Source organism: Hevea brasiliensis, chromosome 9, assembly GCF_030052815.1.
Source record: "Hevea brasiliensis isolate MT/VB/25A 57/8 chromosome 9, ASM3005281v1, whole genome shotgun sequence".
NCBI lineage: Eukaryota > Viridiplantae > Streptophyta > Magnoliopsida > Malpighiales > Euphorbiaceae > Hevea > Hevea brasiliensis.
In genome coordinates, this window is record NC_079501.1 from 11,110,184 (window position 1) to 11,121,516 (window position 11,333).

The 11,333-nt window shown below is 34.3% G+C and overlaps 1 protein-coding gene across 1 annotated transcript; it reads right to left on the reverse strand.

The window, feature by feature from the left end:
- Positions 1 to 5,282: 5,282 nt before the first annotated feature.
- On the reverse strand, positions 5,283 to 8,012 carry LOC110653543 (homeobox-leucine zipper protein ATHB-13). The gene is made up of 3 exons (XM_021809228.2): positions 7,205 to 8,012; positions 6,724 to 7,106; positions 5,283 to 6,032 (listed from the first exon to the last, which is right to left on the reverse strand). The coding sequence occupies exons 1-3, from the start codon at positions 7,332 to 7,334 to the stop codon at positions 5,673 to 5,675; spliced, it is 873 nt and encodes a 290-aa protein (XP_021664920.1). The 5' UTR covers positions 7,335 to 8,012; the 3' UTR covers positions 5,283 to 5,672.
- Positions 8,013 to 11,333: the final 3,321 nt, after the last annotated feature.

Below are 11,333 nucleotides of genomic sequence, written 5' to 3' on the forward strand. Positions count from 1 at the left end.
ATCCTTAATCACTTTTTGTAAGAGAAATCGGTCCTGTCCTCAACTGTCATCCCTGAAATTACAGTCACTCGCATGTTGGTGAACCTTTATCTCAGATAAAAGGTCCTTGACACTGCAGCTAATGTCAATGGGAGCCAGAGAAGAGTGAAACCCAAAAGAAGATTCGTTATGAGGCCCCCATAGTGAGCTCCACCATCGAAAAAGATGATTTCTTCTGCAGGTTTTATTGAGGGAATGGCGGTGACCGTTTTGTTGGTTGGGGCGGAGACGTGGTGCTTAGCGATTTGCCTGTGAATTTTAGAGGGAAAAGGATATTGGAAGAGAGGCAGAGATATTGGTGGCTAACGGAGGGGGTGGCGGCGGTTGTGGTGGTGGTGGCCGTGACGAGAGGAACCGAGGCCATGGGGATTATCCGTTTCGAAAATGGTCGTCTGTTAGCGAAATTAATTGTGGCTAAAAAATTGCACGTGGCATATCAGTGTTGTCCTTTTTTCCGTGGGCTTGAAAACCACAACCAAAGGCCCAGAATGTTTAGTCCAATACGCCATCATTTTTTTTTTTTTTTTTTGCTCCAATACGCCATTATTTGAGTCATTAATCTAAATGCTCAATCATTTTAAATGCACATCTATCCAAATAGATTTATTTTATATGTGGACAGAATTATCTCACGAAATATTCTTATTTTAAATTAATTAATTTGGTGAGCTTATGAAAATTAAAGAAATAAACTTGTGTTTAATAATAATAATAATAATAAATTCTAATTTTCAAATTTAACATACTTACATTTTTATTATTTTTTGCAATAGAGATGTTCGTCAATTATTTATCACAAAAACAAGAAAAATCCGAGGTCTTGGAGATTAGCACTCAAAAAAAGCGGAGAAAGTGGAAATAAAAAAAAAAAATCATCATACATGATGAGCGTATGTGATCGTAAATTATTTCACTGTTTGTTTAGAAATTAAAAATTTATAAAATTTTAATTTTGTAAATTTTTTTTATCAATTTTTATATTTTACAATATAATAAGTGAATTCAATTTAACAATATTTATTTCAAAATAAATAAAAATTAAAAAATATATATGTAAGTAATATAACTTTTGAGAATTCAATTTAATTGTTTTATTATGTATAATTTATTTCGAAGGAACTCTCTCATGATTCTTCAAATTAAATTGTACCAAATCAGTTTTTATTTTTAATGTTTTAGCACATAATATGAAAAAGAATAAAATTGCAATTGAAAATAAGGTGTATAAAAATGATAAAAATGCAAGTAAAAAAAATATGATAGGACGAAATAAAGCTATAAAATGCGATATTGAAAATGCATAGAAAGCAGATAAATAAAACTTAAAATAAAAATAAAAATAGCATTTTCTATAGTTCTATATATTCCCTCCTCTTCTTATATTTATAGCCCAAAGATCTCCTTTCGATCTCTTTAAGCAACGATGATAAGTCACAGATGTCTTTCATCGGTCATTGATCATTTCATGCAATTTTGCTCTTGTTTATGACTTTCTCTCTTAAATATCTCCGTGATAATATATATATTTAGTGATACATATAATTTTTAGAATTAATTATTAAAATTCTTGAAATTAAATTTTAATTTTCAATAAATAATACCAAGTTAGCCAAAATTTTCTATATAATATATATTATCTAATAATCTAATTTATAATTGTTAAAAAAATAGAGTTATCAAATGACAAATTCAAAAGGAGTTAATTATAGTTCCATGGTGCTTTGAGCAATTTAATTTGTATTTCTAGCCTGCTTTTTGTAATGTCTCTAATTTTTAAATAATTATTTTATATATATATATATATATATATATATATTTTTTATTCTAACCCTAGATATAATGATGATGAGATATGGGTTGAGTTTAGAAGTGTTATTTAAACCATTTTGCAGGTTGGGTAGGTCATAGGTACAGGAGAAATTCTGTCAGATTTTCAACACAACTTAGGGTGTCTTTGGTCTTTTCTAAACTTGTATCGAGTCAAATATATTAAATAATTGCAATGAAATTGTCAGGTGAGTCGGGACAGCCTTTTTCTTCCGTTCAGCCACCGCAGTGACCTCGGTTCAAGTTTGTGAGTAAAATATTAATTTTAATTGTAATTTCGATATTATTATATATTCAAACTTGCCCATGCATCACTTATAAATATGTATCTATGTAGTTAAATACTAGGCACTTTTTATATTGCATTCATAATTGTTGAAGTGCCATAGATATTGTTTGTGGTAATTTAGAGCAGTGTGCGTGCGTGGTATGCGTGTGGTATGGTATTGGATATAGACAGGACGGGTAGACATGGCTTGAGAGACACTCCTTGGGACCCCGCATTTGGTTTATTAAGCGAAAGTCAGGCTTGAGAGATACTCGCTGGCAGAGGTTGGATTAAGAGGGCTGTACAGGGGATCAGCTCCAATATATGTATTGCTTGACAGTGTTGGGGGTGTGAGTGCTCCAAATTGCCTTTTTGCTGTTATGATATGAAAATTATGACGATATTACATTTCACTACATATGGTGCATTAGTTTTAGATAGTTATAGAGATTATGATTAAGATTGGTATTTTACTCTCTGAATTGAACGCTCACTACTGTTTATTTATTTTTTCAGGCTACAAGAGGATTATTTGTTGTGGCTAACCTGCTCTTCTTCTTTGCAGGTCCATTAATAGTATTTTAAACTCTTCATGTGTTAGAAGCACTTATTTTTATTTTGAGCCTATATTATAAAAGTTATGTTGGACCTGTAAAATTATTAACTGTATGCATGATGAGATTGGATGAGAGAGCTGAACTCCTATTTGAGTTATGACATTTTGATCATATGGAGGGTGAGCTGAACTCCCCAATTTATTATATATTATGTTTACAGGTCAGACGAGTCAAAAACTCTTCATTATATGGTCCATTTTTTAGTCGGACTCTTTCCAGTTGAATTCTTAAAATTGGGCCCAAATGGGCCTTAGAGTTGGATTGAGGAATAGTTAGACTTACTACGGGCCTCGGAAACTTTAGGCTGGCCCAAGTTCTAGTGCCAGTCCGGCCCATAGGTTGGGTCGTGACACTTTTGAACTTCTAGCTAGCTTAATTGGATGCTTTGAGTTATTTCCAACGCATAAAAGATGGATACCAGCTTGCCGCTAAACATGGAACAAATTGGATTAGTGACATATATAGAAAAGTATTTTATCCATGTCAACCTCCAACTTAGATTAAAGGACAATTAAAAGTAAAAAAAAAAAAAAAAAAAAAATATATATATATATATATATATATATATATATATATATATAGTAAGACGCCTTTTCTCAATCTTAGTGTATGCCAAGTAAAACTCAAAAGCTAGCATGATCCAATTTCAATAATATGTTAGCCGTTGACGGAATCTGCAATAATTAAAAAATAAAAATAAAAATAAAAATAAAAATAAAAACCCAATAATGCAAACATGATTAGCTATAGGGTTATTGCTCGTCACATGATCTATTAATATTTTTTGGTTGTAATAACAGCAAACATGCTGGGATTGGGATATCTCTGATTTTTTAGCATTATCATAATCCAAATCGTAGTCTGCTAATTAAGTACTGCTGGATTAAGGAATTAATTAAAACCTACCATTCACGTGGCCACTTAAATCTGCTCTTCTTAATTAAGCAATTTTTTGTTTTGGCCATTTGAAATCTGTCATCAAATGACAAAGTTTCCAGCGATATTTCCAAAGATTTAACTGATCACCCCATCACATGATCCCATAAAGATTTTTTTTTTATATATATTATTCTTATTAATTTGTGTGCTTGATCTTGTTTATCAAGATTTTGCAGATTTTATGGCATGCTTAAATTTCTTTTTATCTAATTGGGTAATAGAATCTAAGTTAATTCTGTTATGATAGTTGGCTCCAAGCAGCCTCAAAATCTACAGAATATGCTCTAGAGCCAAATTCTGCATTTTTTTATTTTTTGAAAAAAAAATGACAGGAAAAATAATTGAATCCAATATGTCAATGGGTGATTATTGATTAATTATTGTATTGTTGAATAGTGTAAATATGTATTATGGATCTTGTTTGACGAATAGAGTAGTGAAAAATTAAGATGGGGAGGACAAATTGATTCGACTTGAGGGTGACATGTAATGTGACAAATAAAAGGAATTCCCATGCATGTGTATACAAGATTATACATAGAGACTACAGAAATGTATAAATATTGGATAGGTACAGTAGTGGTAGTGACAATCGTTGCATTAGATGAGCATCTTAATCAAATGGGGGGGTTCCATGACAAAAAAAAAAATAAAAAATCAAATGGGGTTGGGGACCTACAACACCTGATTAACATGCATACCAGCTGTGTATATGCATGTACTCTAGATAACTTTTGAACTGAAATATATCTTTCAAGAAGTTTTGTTTATGTCTCTCACAGAAGGAAAGTGTTAAAGAAGCAGCAGGTACAATGTGTGGAAAAGAAGATCACATTCAAAGAAAATAGAGATTGTGAAAAGGAGATGTGCATGGAAGTGGGGGTAGAGAAAAGAGGAGTGTGTTGGATGCTAGGGAGTGGGTGACAGTGAGTCACATGATGGATGAATGCTTCAATCAAAGAACCATCGGGGAATGCATACATATGTTAGTGTGTGTGTTCTTTTTTTTCATTTATGTATATAGAGACTATTGTTACAGGGTCAGTGCCAAAAGTTGGGTTTTTTTACAATAGCTTTTTTTATGTCATTCCCCTTCTTTGTCAGCGTAACATTGCAAACGTCCCCTTCACCAGAATGACCATTTCCAACTCTCCTTGTTTTCTTCTCCTCTTCCATCTGTTTGTCCTTTTTCTTTATTGGAACGTGTGCTTGATACTCTCTCTCTCTCTCTCTCTCTCTCTCCACATATATCTTTCTACGTTTTATCCTTCAATGAAATTGAGTTTATATAAGCTGCGATCCAATGTATATCTTACAATCTGATTAAAAAGCTTAATATATCATCTTCTCGCCCTTCATGGAATGTTAATAAAATTTTTAATATTTATAAGTTAATATGCACCACTTTTAAATTATATAGAGTAAATGTTGTTTATGATCATCGAGTTAATTACCTACCTATTGTGTAGAAAGATGAAATGGGCAAGAAACATCATTGCAAAGAGTCAAAGACTTTGAAGAAAACACCTGCAAGCTTTTTTTTTTTTTTCTTTAGTAGTACAATGATTCCAAAGCAAGAAAAACTAAAAATATGTAAGGAAGGAATCCCTTTTTTATTTCATGGCCCATGCTAATGCTAGCTCCAACCGGTCACTAACAAATATATATTTCATCACTTGGATTCCATGATCCAACCTAGCAAACATCTCTCTAACTCTCCAGGAAAAACATGGTATGTAACCCAAAGACAAACTCCTTTATTCCTCATAAAAGATGATGTTCAGCTCCCCCACTCCACCCCCACCAACCTGAAATTTCAACTTGATATGAGTCCTACTTTATACACCAACCTAAGTACCAACACATGGATTTATAAAATAAGGTAGCTGCCCTCTCGATGATTTGAAAAACATTGCCAAACTGCATATAGTGGCGTATATTAATTTCATTATGGCAGTAGCAGAAGTATCGATTGCAGTGAGTCAATTGAAGTGTTGCTGCTCAAGCCATGGCCAAAACGCAGATTGCTCATCAATGCCACAGAACATGTTGCTAAGGCTTTCTTCCTTGACCATTTGATCAATATTCTTCTGGCAATGGATGTGATCAGGCCTTGAAGAGCTGTTTTGGAATAGCTGTGCCACACCTGTAGGCCTTATAGATGAAGATGGAAAAAGGGTCCTGCTTGTTGGATGATTAGATAGGGGGCTATCAATAGCTGGTGTCCTTGAGATATCCAGTTTGATTTCAGAGCTGTTTTCACTTCTATTACTGCAAGAACCCTCGGTTTCTTTATTGAGGTTAATAGACTCAGTTGGTTCCCTGCTTTTCAGTGCCAATATCTGCAACCATTAACAAACCAATCAACATCATTGCTCTTGTATGCAGAGCACAAAATATTCCAATCTGTTAATTCCAAAAATTTAAATAAAAAAAAAGCTATTTAGAAAAGAATGAGAGGTAGCCTGGCTAAAGGAAAATTGTTATAGATATATATATGCAGGAGAGATCTATCTTTCAGGGTCATGATTACTTTTTTTTTTTAATAAGCATACCAAAATTGTATCGAATTAGAAAGAGGAAAAGAAAACCTAGTAACAAATGAGTCACCTTTAGTTTCAGAATATCAAGATTTAATCAATCGATTAAAAAGTTTCCATTTTCTTCTTTTTATTTTATTTTTTGGGGTTCAAGCAACCTCTCAAAAAGGTTGCACTAATGATAAGAAAAGAACCTTTGCCAAAAAGCCATGATTGGTTCGAGAAGTTAACAGAAATAAAGTTGATAAAAATCATTATAGAAGAAAAGTCAAAAAGGAAAAACCACAGAAAAATGATCATGATCTCTAACCCTAAATAGATACTTCAAAATTATTGCAGTTCCATGCAGAGTATCTATTCTAATCTCCTAAAAGCTATAATTCCCTTGAAGAACAATACAGGAAAAAAGGGTGTAGAAAGAAGAGGGAAAGAATTTTGTAAAGTTCAATTAGATCACTTAATAGTGGATATCCAATTGAAAGTTGAAACTAACCTCTGCATGAAGCTTCTGGTTCTGAGCTTGGAGTGCATCGTTCTCAGCTTTGATAGCTTCAAACTGTCTCTTGAGGAGGTCATAGTCTTTCTCAAGCTGTTTAGTCTTCCATCTAGCCCTCCTGTTTTGGAACCATATAGCAATCTGTCTTGGTTGCAGACCGAGAGCCCTAGCCAGCTGCATTTTTCTCTCAGGTTCAAGCTTGTTACCCAATTCAAAGTTCTTCTCAAGGGTCTTCACTTGTTCCATATTAAGCCTTCTCTTCTTCTCTCCTGCTTGTGAGCCATCATCGGACAACTCATCCTCTCCATTAGCTTCTTCATGACACGAGGCATCAATCCCTGAAAATGACATTGACCTCTTCCCTAGAAATGATGCCACCCCTGCACCCAAAACAACCAAAAGGAGAAAAAGAAACTAAAACATTCAAAACCCCAGCAGTTCTCACAGACAGAGAGAGGGAGAGGTAGAGAGGAGGTACCATGGAATTCTTGGGGTGTGCATGAGGGTAGAATTGGGTTGAGAGAAGTGGGAGGTTGATGATGATCTTCTTCATGGGGAGTTTGAAGCATGAAATTAGCTGGGAAGAAAGCCATCCCATTGCAAGTCATGACCTATGCTTGTGAGACCAATCTTAAAAATTGTGGTGATAATCTGGCTGTCATGTTGGAAGACAGAAAAGAAAGAAAGATGCGCAGATGCGGATGCTCAGAGTGGGCAGAGGTGGGAGAAGGAAAAGGAAGACTTGATCTAATATCAAAGCACAAAAAGAAAGAGGGAAAAAAAGACTTTGCCAAAATAATAAAAGAAAATTAGAAAAAAAATTTCAAACTGAAGGATATGCAAAATTTGGTTTGATGAATCGCTTATATACCTTATCAGTTACTAGGAAGAATTATTTCTCTCTTATAGTTTATATTTCAGAAGTAGAGATGAGGAAGGGGGAGAGAGTGAGAGATAGAGAGAGAGAGAGGCGAATGATGATTATTCTATAGTTCTACTTCTCTTTATATGAAGAGAGGGAATTCTCCTTTTTTTTATGCGAGTTTCACGGGTAAAGGAAAAAAAAAATGATCCACTCACTTTGGCGATAAAAATATATGGGGTAATTCTCATAGGAATGGATTAATTTTTTTTTTATAAAAAAAAGAAAAACATGACAGTGATATCCTCTCTATTAAAAGGTAAAGAAAGTGATGATGATGAGATATGAAATAAAAAGGCAACTTGCTGAACTATGTTTTCTGTAATTCTCAGAAAAATTTTCATGGAAGAGTGAGTAAGCCCTCTTCCCATGATCTAGTTTGATAATTATGAGTCATTTTCACAGGTATTAATCTCTTTCCATACTTAAGGGGCAAATAATTTAATGTTTAGTCATAAAACAGACAGTTGTCTTCGAATATAAACTAAAAATGTGGGAAGAGAAGAAAACAGTACTTTTCAAGCTAGCTTTTTTATTCCATATAGTGAAATTAGCATAGGAGAGAGGAAATGGGTTTCAATTTCATATGATTTATAAATTACTAACCAACACAAAAGGAAAGAAATGGGTGATTTGAGAAGGAAAAAGAAGGAGAGGGGTAGGGGTGGAGGGGGTCTCGTTGTGATCCCTTTAAACTAGACCCTTCAAATGGGGGTGGATGTTTTTTAATTAGAGAGGAATAGTATAGAGAGATACTTAGAGAAAGAGGCTTTCCAAGAGTGATTTATGTTGTTTGCTGTCTTAAGTCTATTGAAGAAAGAGGGTTACTTGAGAGAAAAGAGAGAGAAGGGGCAGGAATCTAGGGATGGGTCCAAGAAGGGGGCAGGGGTTGCTACCTAACCCACCAACAGGTATCGTGCATTAGGCCGAAGCTCTTTCCCATCCATTATCTTTTTCTCTCTGTGCAATGACTGTGTGTGTATTTGAGTGAAAGAGAGAGAGAGAGAGATGAAGTTTGAAAAGCCCGAGCAAAAATCCCTGTGGTCATAACCCTACAAGAGCTGGTCTTTTTTTGTCTGTGTGCCCCCACTTCTGTCCACGCATCTCTATCCCACTACTTTACTTCTCTTCTCCTCTTCTATCTCTTCCTCTTCTTCTATCCTCAGTCCTCACCTCTTACACCTTTCTTTTTCCTCTTCTTTACAAAAGAAGTTTATTTAATTAGCTTAATTTGATCTATCATTATTCATGTGCATTTAATTATATAAATCCGCATGTACTAAAGCCATCTTGTGTCTTAATTTCAGTACCAAAAAACAACAAATTTACTATGAATCATGAATGGACTGGACTTAATTACTAATGAGTGCCAATTATGCAGAGATGGGTTTTACATTACATTTCACCTTGTTTAATGTTTTCTTTTAAATTTTTCCTCCAACATTAGAGGCTCTGAAACCCTTCCATGCCCCTATGATCCCTTCATGATTTTCATATATATATAGAGCCCTTCTGCATGCTTCGATGTCCACTATGCACTTCTCAAACCATTGAAATCAATCACCTTAAAATAATGAACCAACATTACAATACTGTATTGCTACACGTAATATATTAATTAGGAGGTTAAAATGTTAATTAATAAATATGTATTTGTTTTCCGATTCTCTAATTTTGGTGTGTATAATTTATCTTTGACATGAATAAAAAATAAAGATATAATTAATATGATGCATGCAAATGATCTTATAACGTTATTTCATCGCAATAAAAACAATTAATAGAATAAAATAATTATTAGTCGAATAATTATTTTTATTTCGAATATCATATAAAAATTTTTACATACATAGACTTAAAACAATATATCATTAAGCCACATTAAAGTACTTCTTTGACAACGTAAAAAATTAAAATTTTAATTCACTCTCTTAATAAATTTTTGATGTACCAAAAGAATAATAATAATAATAATAATAATAATAATAATAATAATAATTAATGGTAATTAATGTTAGCATGTTGATATAAATGCAAATTAGTTTTCATTCAGCCCAATTAATAAATAAATATTAGCCTCTCACATATGGAGATAAAAAAACATATTAATGTGCGTGCACGCTTGTGTTTGTGGGAAAGAGACATTCACAAAGAAATAAATGGAGTCATATATTAGTACATGAAGTTAATTGTTTCTTCTAGCAGACAGAAAATGTGTAACACCCCTGATTTTTTATATATTATTATTGGGCTTCGTGTAGGTATCCTCAATTCGCAGAAATTCGACAGTTGTCCGGATCTGTGAATTTCCGGCCAGACAGACCAGCTACCGGAAAAGTCTCCGAATTGGATCGAGGTTTTGGCTACCCCACCATTGTCAGGCATCCCGAGCGCGTTCTCGAAGTCGGAATCGGCAAAAGTAAACCCGAACCTTGCTTTTTCATAATTTTCTAGTGCTTAAATAGGATTAAAAATCCATAAAATATTCATGGTGGCTTAGAAAATTACGATTCTTTTTGCAATAGCTTAGTAATATTTCTAAGGACCGCGGGGCAGAGTTTTATAATTTTTAGGGCTTATTTGAGCAGTTTTTGCAAAAATGATCAATTATAAGGACTAAATTGAAATTTTACATATTGTGATGGATGATTGATTTGATGGGCCCAGGAGGGGCTGTGTGACGTGATTGAGTTGTGGATATGTGGATTGTGGATATAAAAGTGTGTTTTAAGCCCTTTTGCAGGTTGGGTAGGTCCTAGGTATAGGGGAGACTCTGCCGGATTTTCGGCACGACTTAGGACGTATTTGGTCTTTTTCCTTGTTTGTATGGAGTTAAATTTATTAAATGATTGTAATAAAATTGTCAGGTGAGCCGGGACAGCCTTCTTCCTCTGCCCAGCCGCCTCAGTGACCACCGTCAAGTCTGTGAGTAAAATATTAATTTTAATTGTAATTTCGATATTATTATATGTTCAAGCATGCCCATGCATCACTTATATGCAAATATTTATGTAGTTAAACTCTAGGCACGATTTATGTTGCATTCATAACTGTTAGCGTGCCATGGATGTTGTTGTGGTAATTTGGAGCAGTGTGCGTGCGTTGGCGTGCGTGTGATGTGGTGTGGACTATGGATAGGACGGGTAGACACGGCTTGAGATCTTCGCTGGGACCCGGTCCTTCGGGGTAGACACGGCTTGAGTTCTTCGCTGGGACCCCGATTTGGTTATTAAGTGGAAGTCCGAGCTGAGTTCTTCATGGCACGAGTTAGATTTAAGAGAGTCAGATAGGATCAGCTCCCATATATTATGATTGATGTTACAGGGTGCGTGAGTGCTCCAAATTACTTTTTTGTTGTTATGATGTGAAAATATGGTTGCTGTTGCATTTCACTCCACAGGTTGCATTAGTTCTAGATAGTTATAGAGATTATGGTTAAAATTGATATTTTACTCTCTGAGTCGAACGCTCACTCCTGTTCAATATTTTTCCAGGCCACAGGAGGATATTTTTGAGGTTAACCTGCTTTCTTCCTCGCAGGTCGATTATTAATGTTTGTATAAACTTGTTAAATCTTAGAATTTCCGCATGTGTTAGAAATATTCAAATGATTCGGGTCTGTAATATAAATTGTCATGTGAACCTGTAAAATTATTATATGCATGTTTGATGGATTGGATGAGGG

Excerpts from the sequence above, each read along its gene's own strand:
- LOC110653543 (XM_021809228.2), bottom strand. The coding sequence starts at position 7,334 with ATGACTTGCAATGGGATGGCTTTCTTCCCAGCTAATTTCATGCTTCAA. Across the intron at positions 7,107-7,204 it reads CACACCCCAAGAATTCCATG|GGGTGGCATCATTTCTAGGG; the intron begins GTACCTCCTCTC and ends TTTTGGGTGCAG. Across the intron at positions 6,033-6,723 it reads ACCAGAAGCTTCATGCAGAG|ATATTGGCACTGAAAAGCAG; the intron begins GTTAGTTTCAAC and ends TAATGGTTGCAG.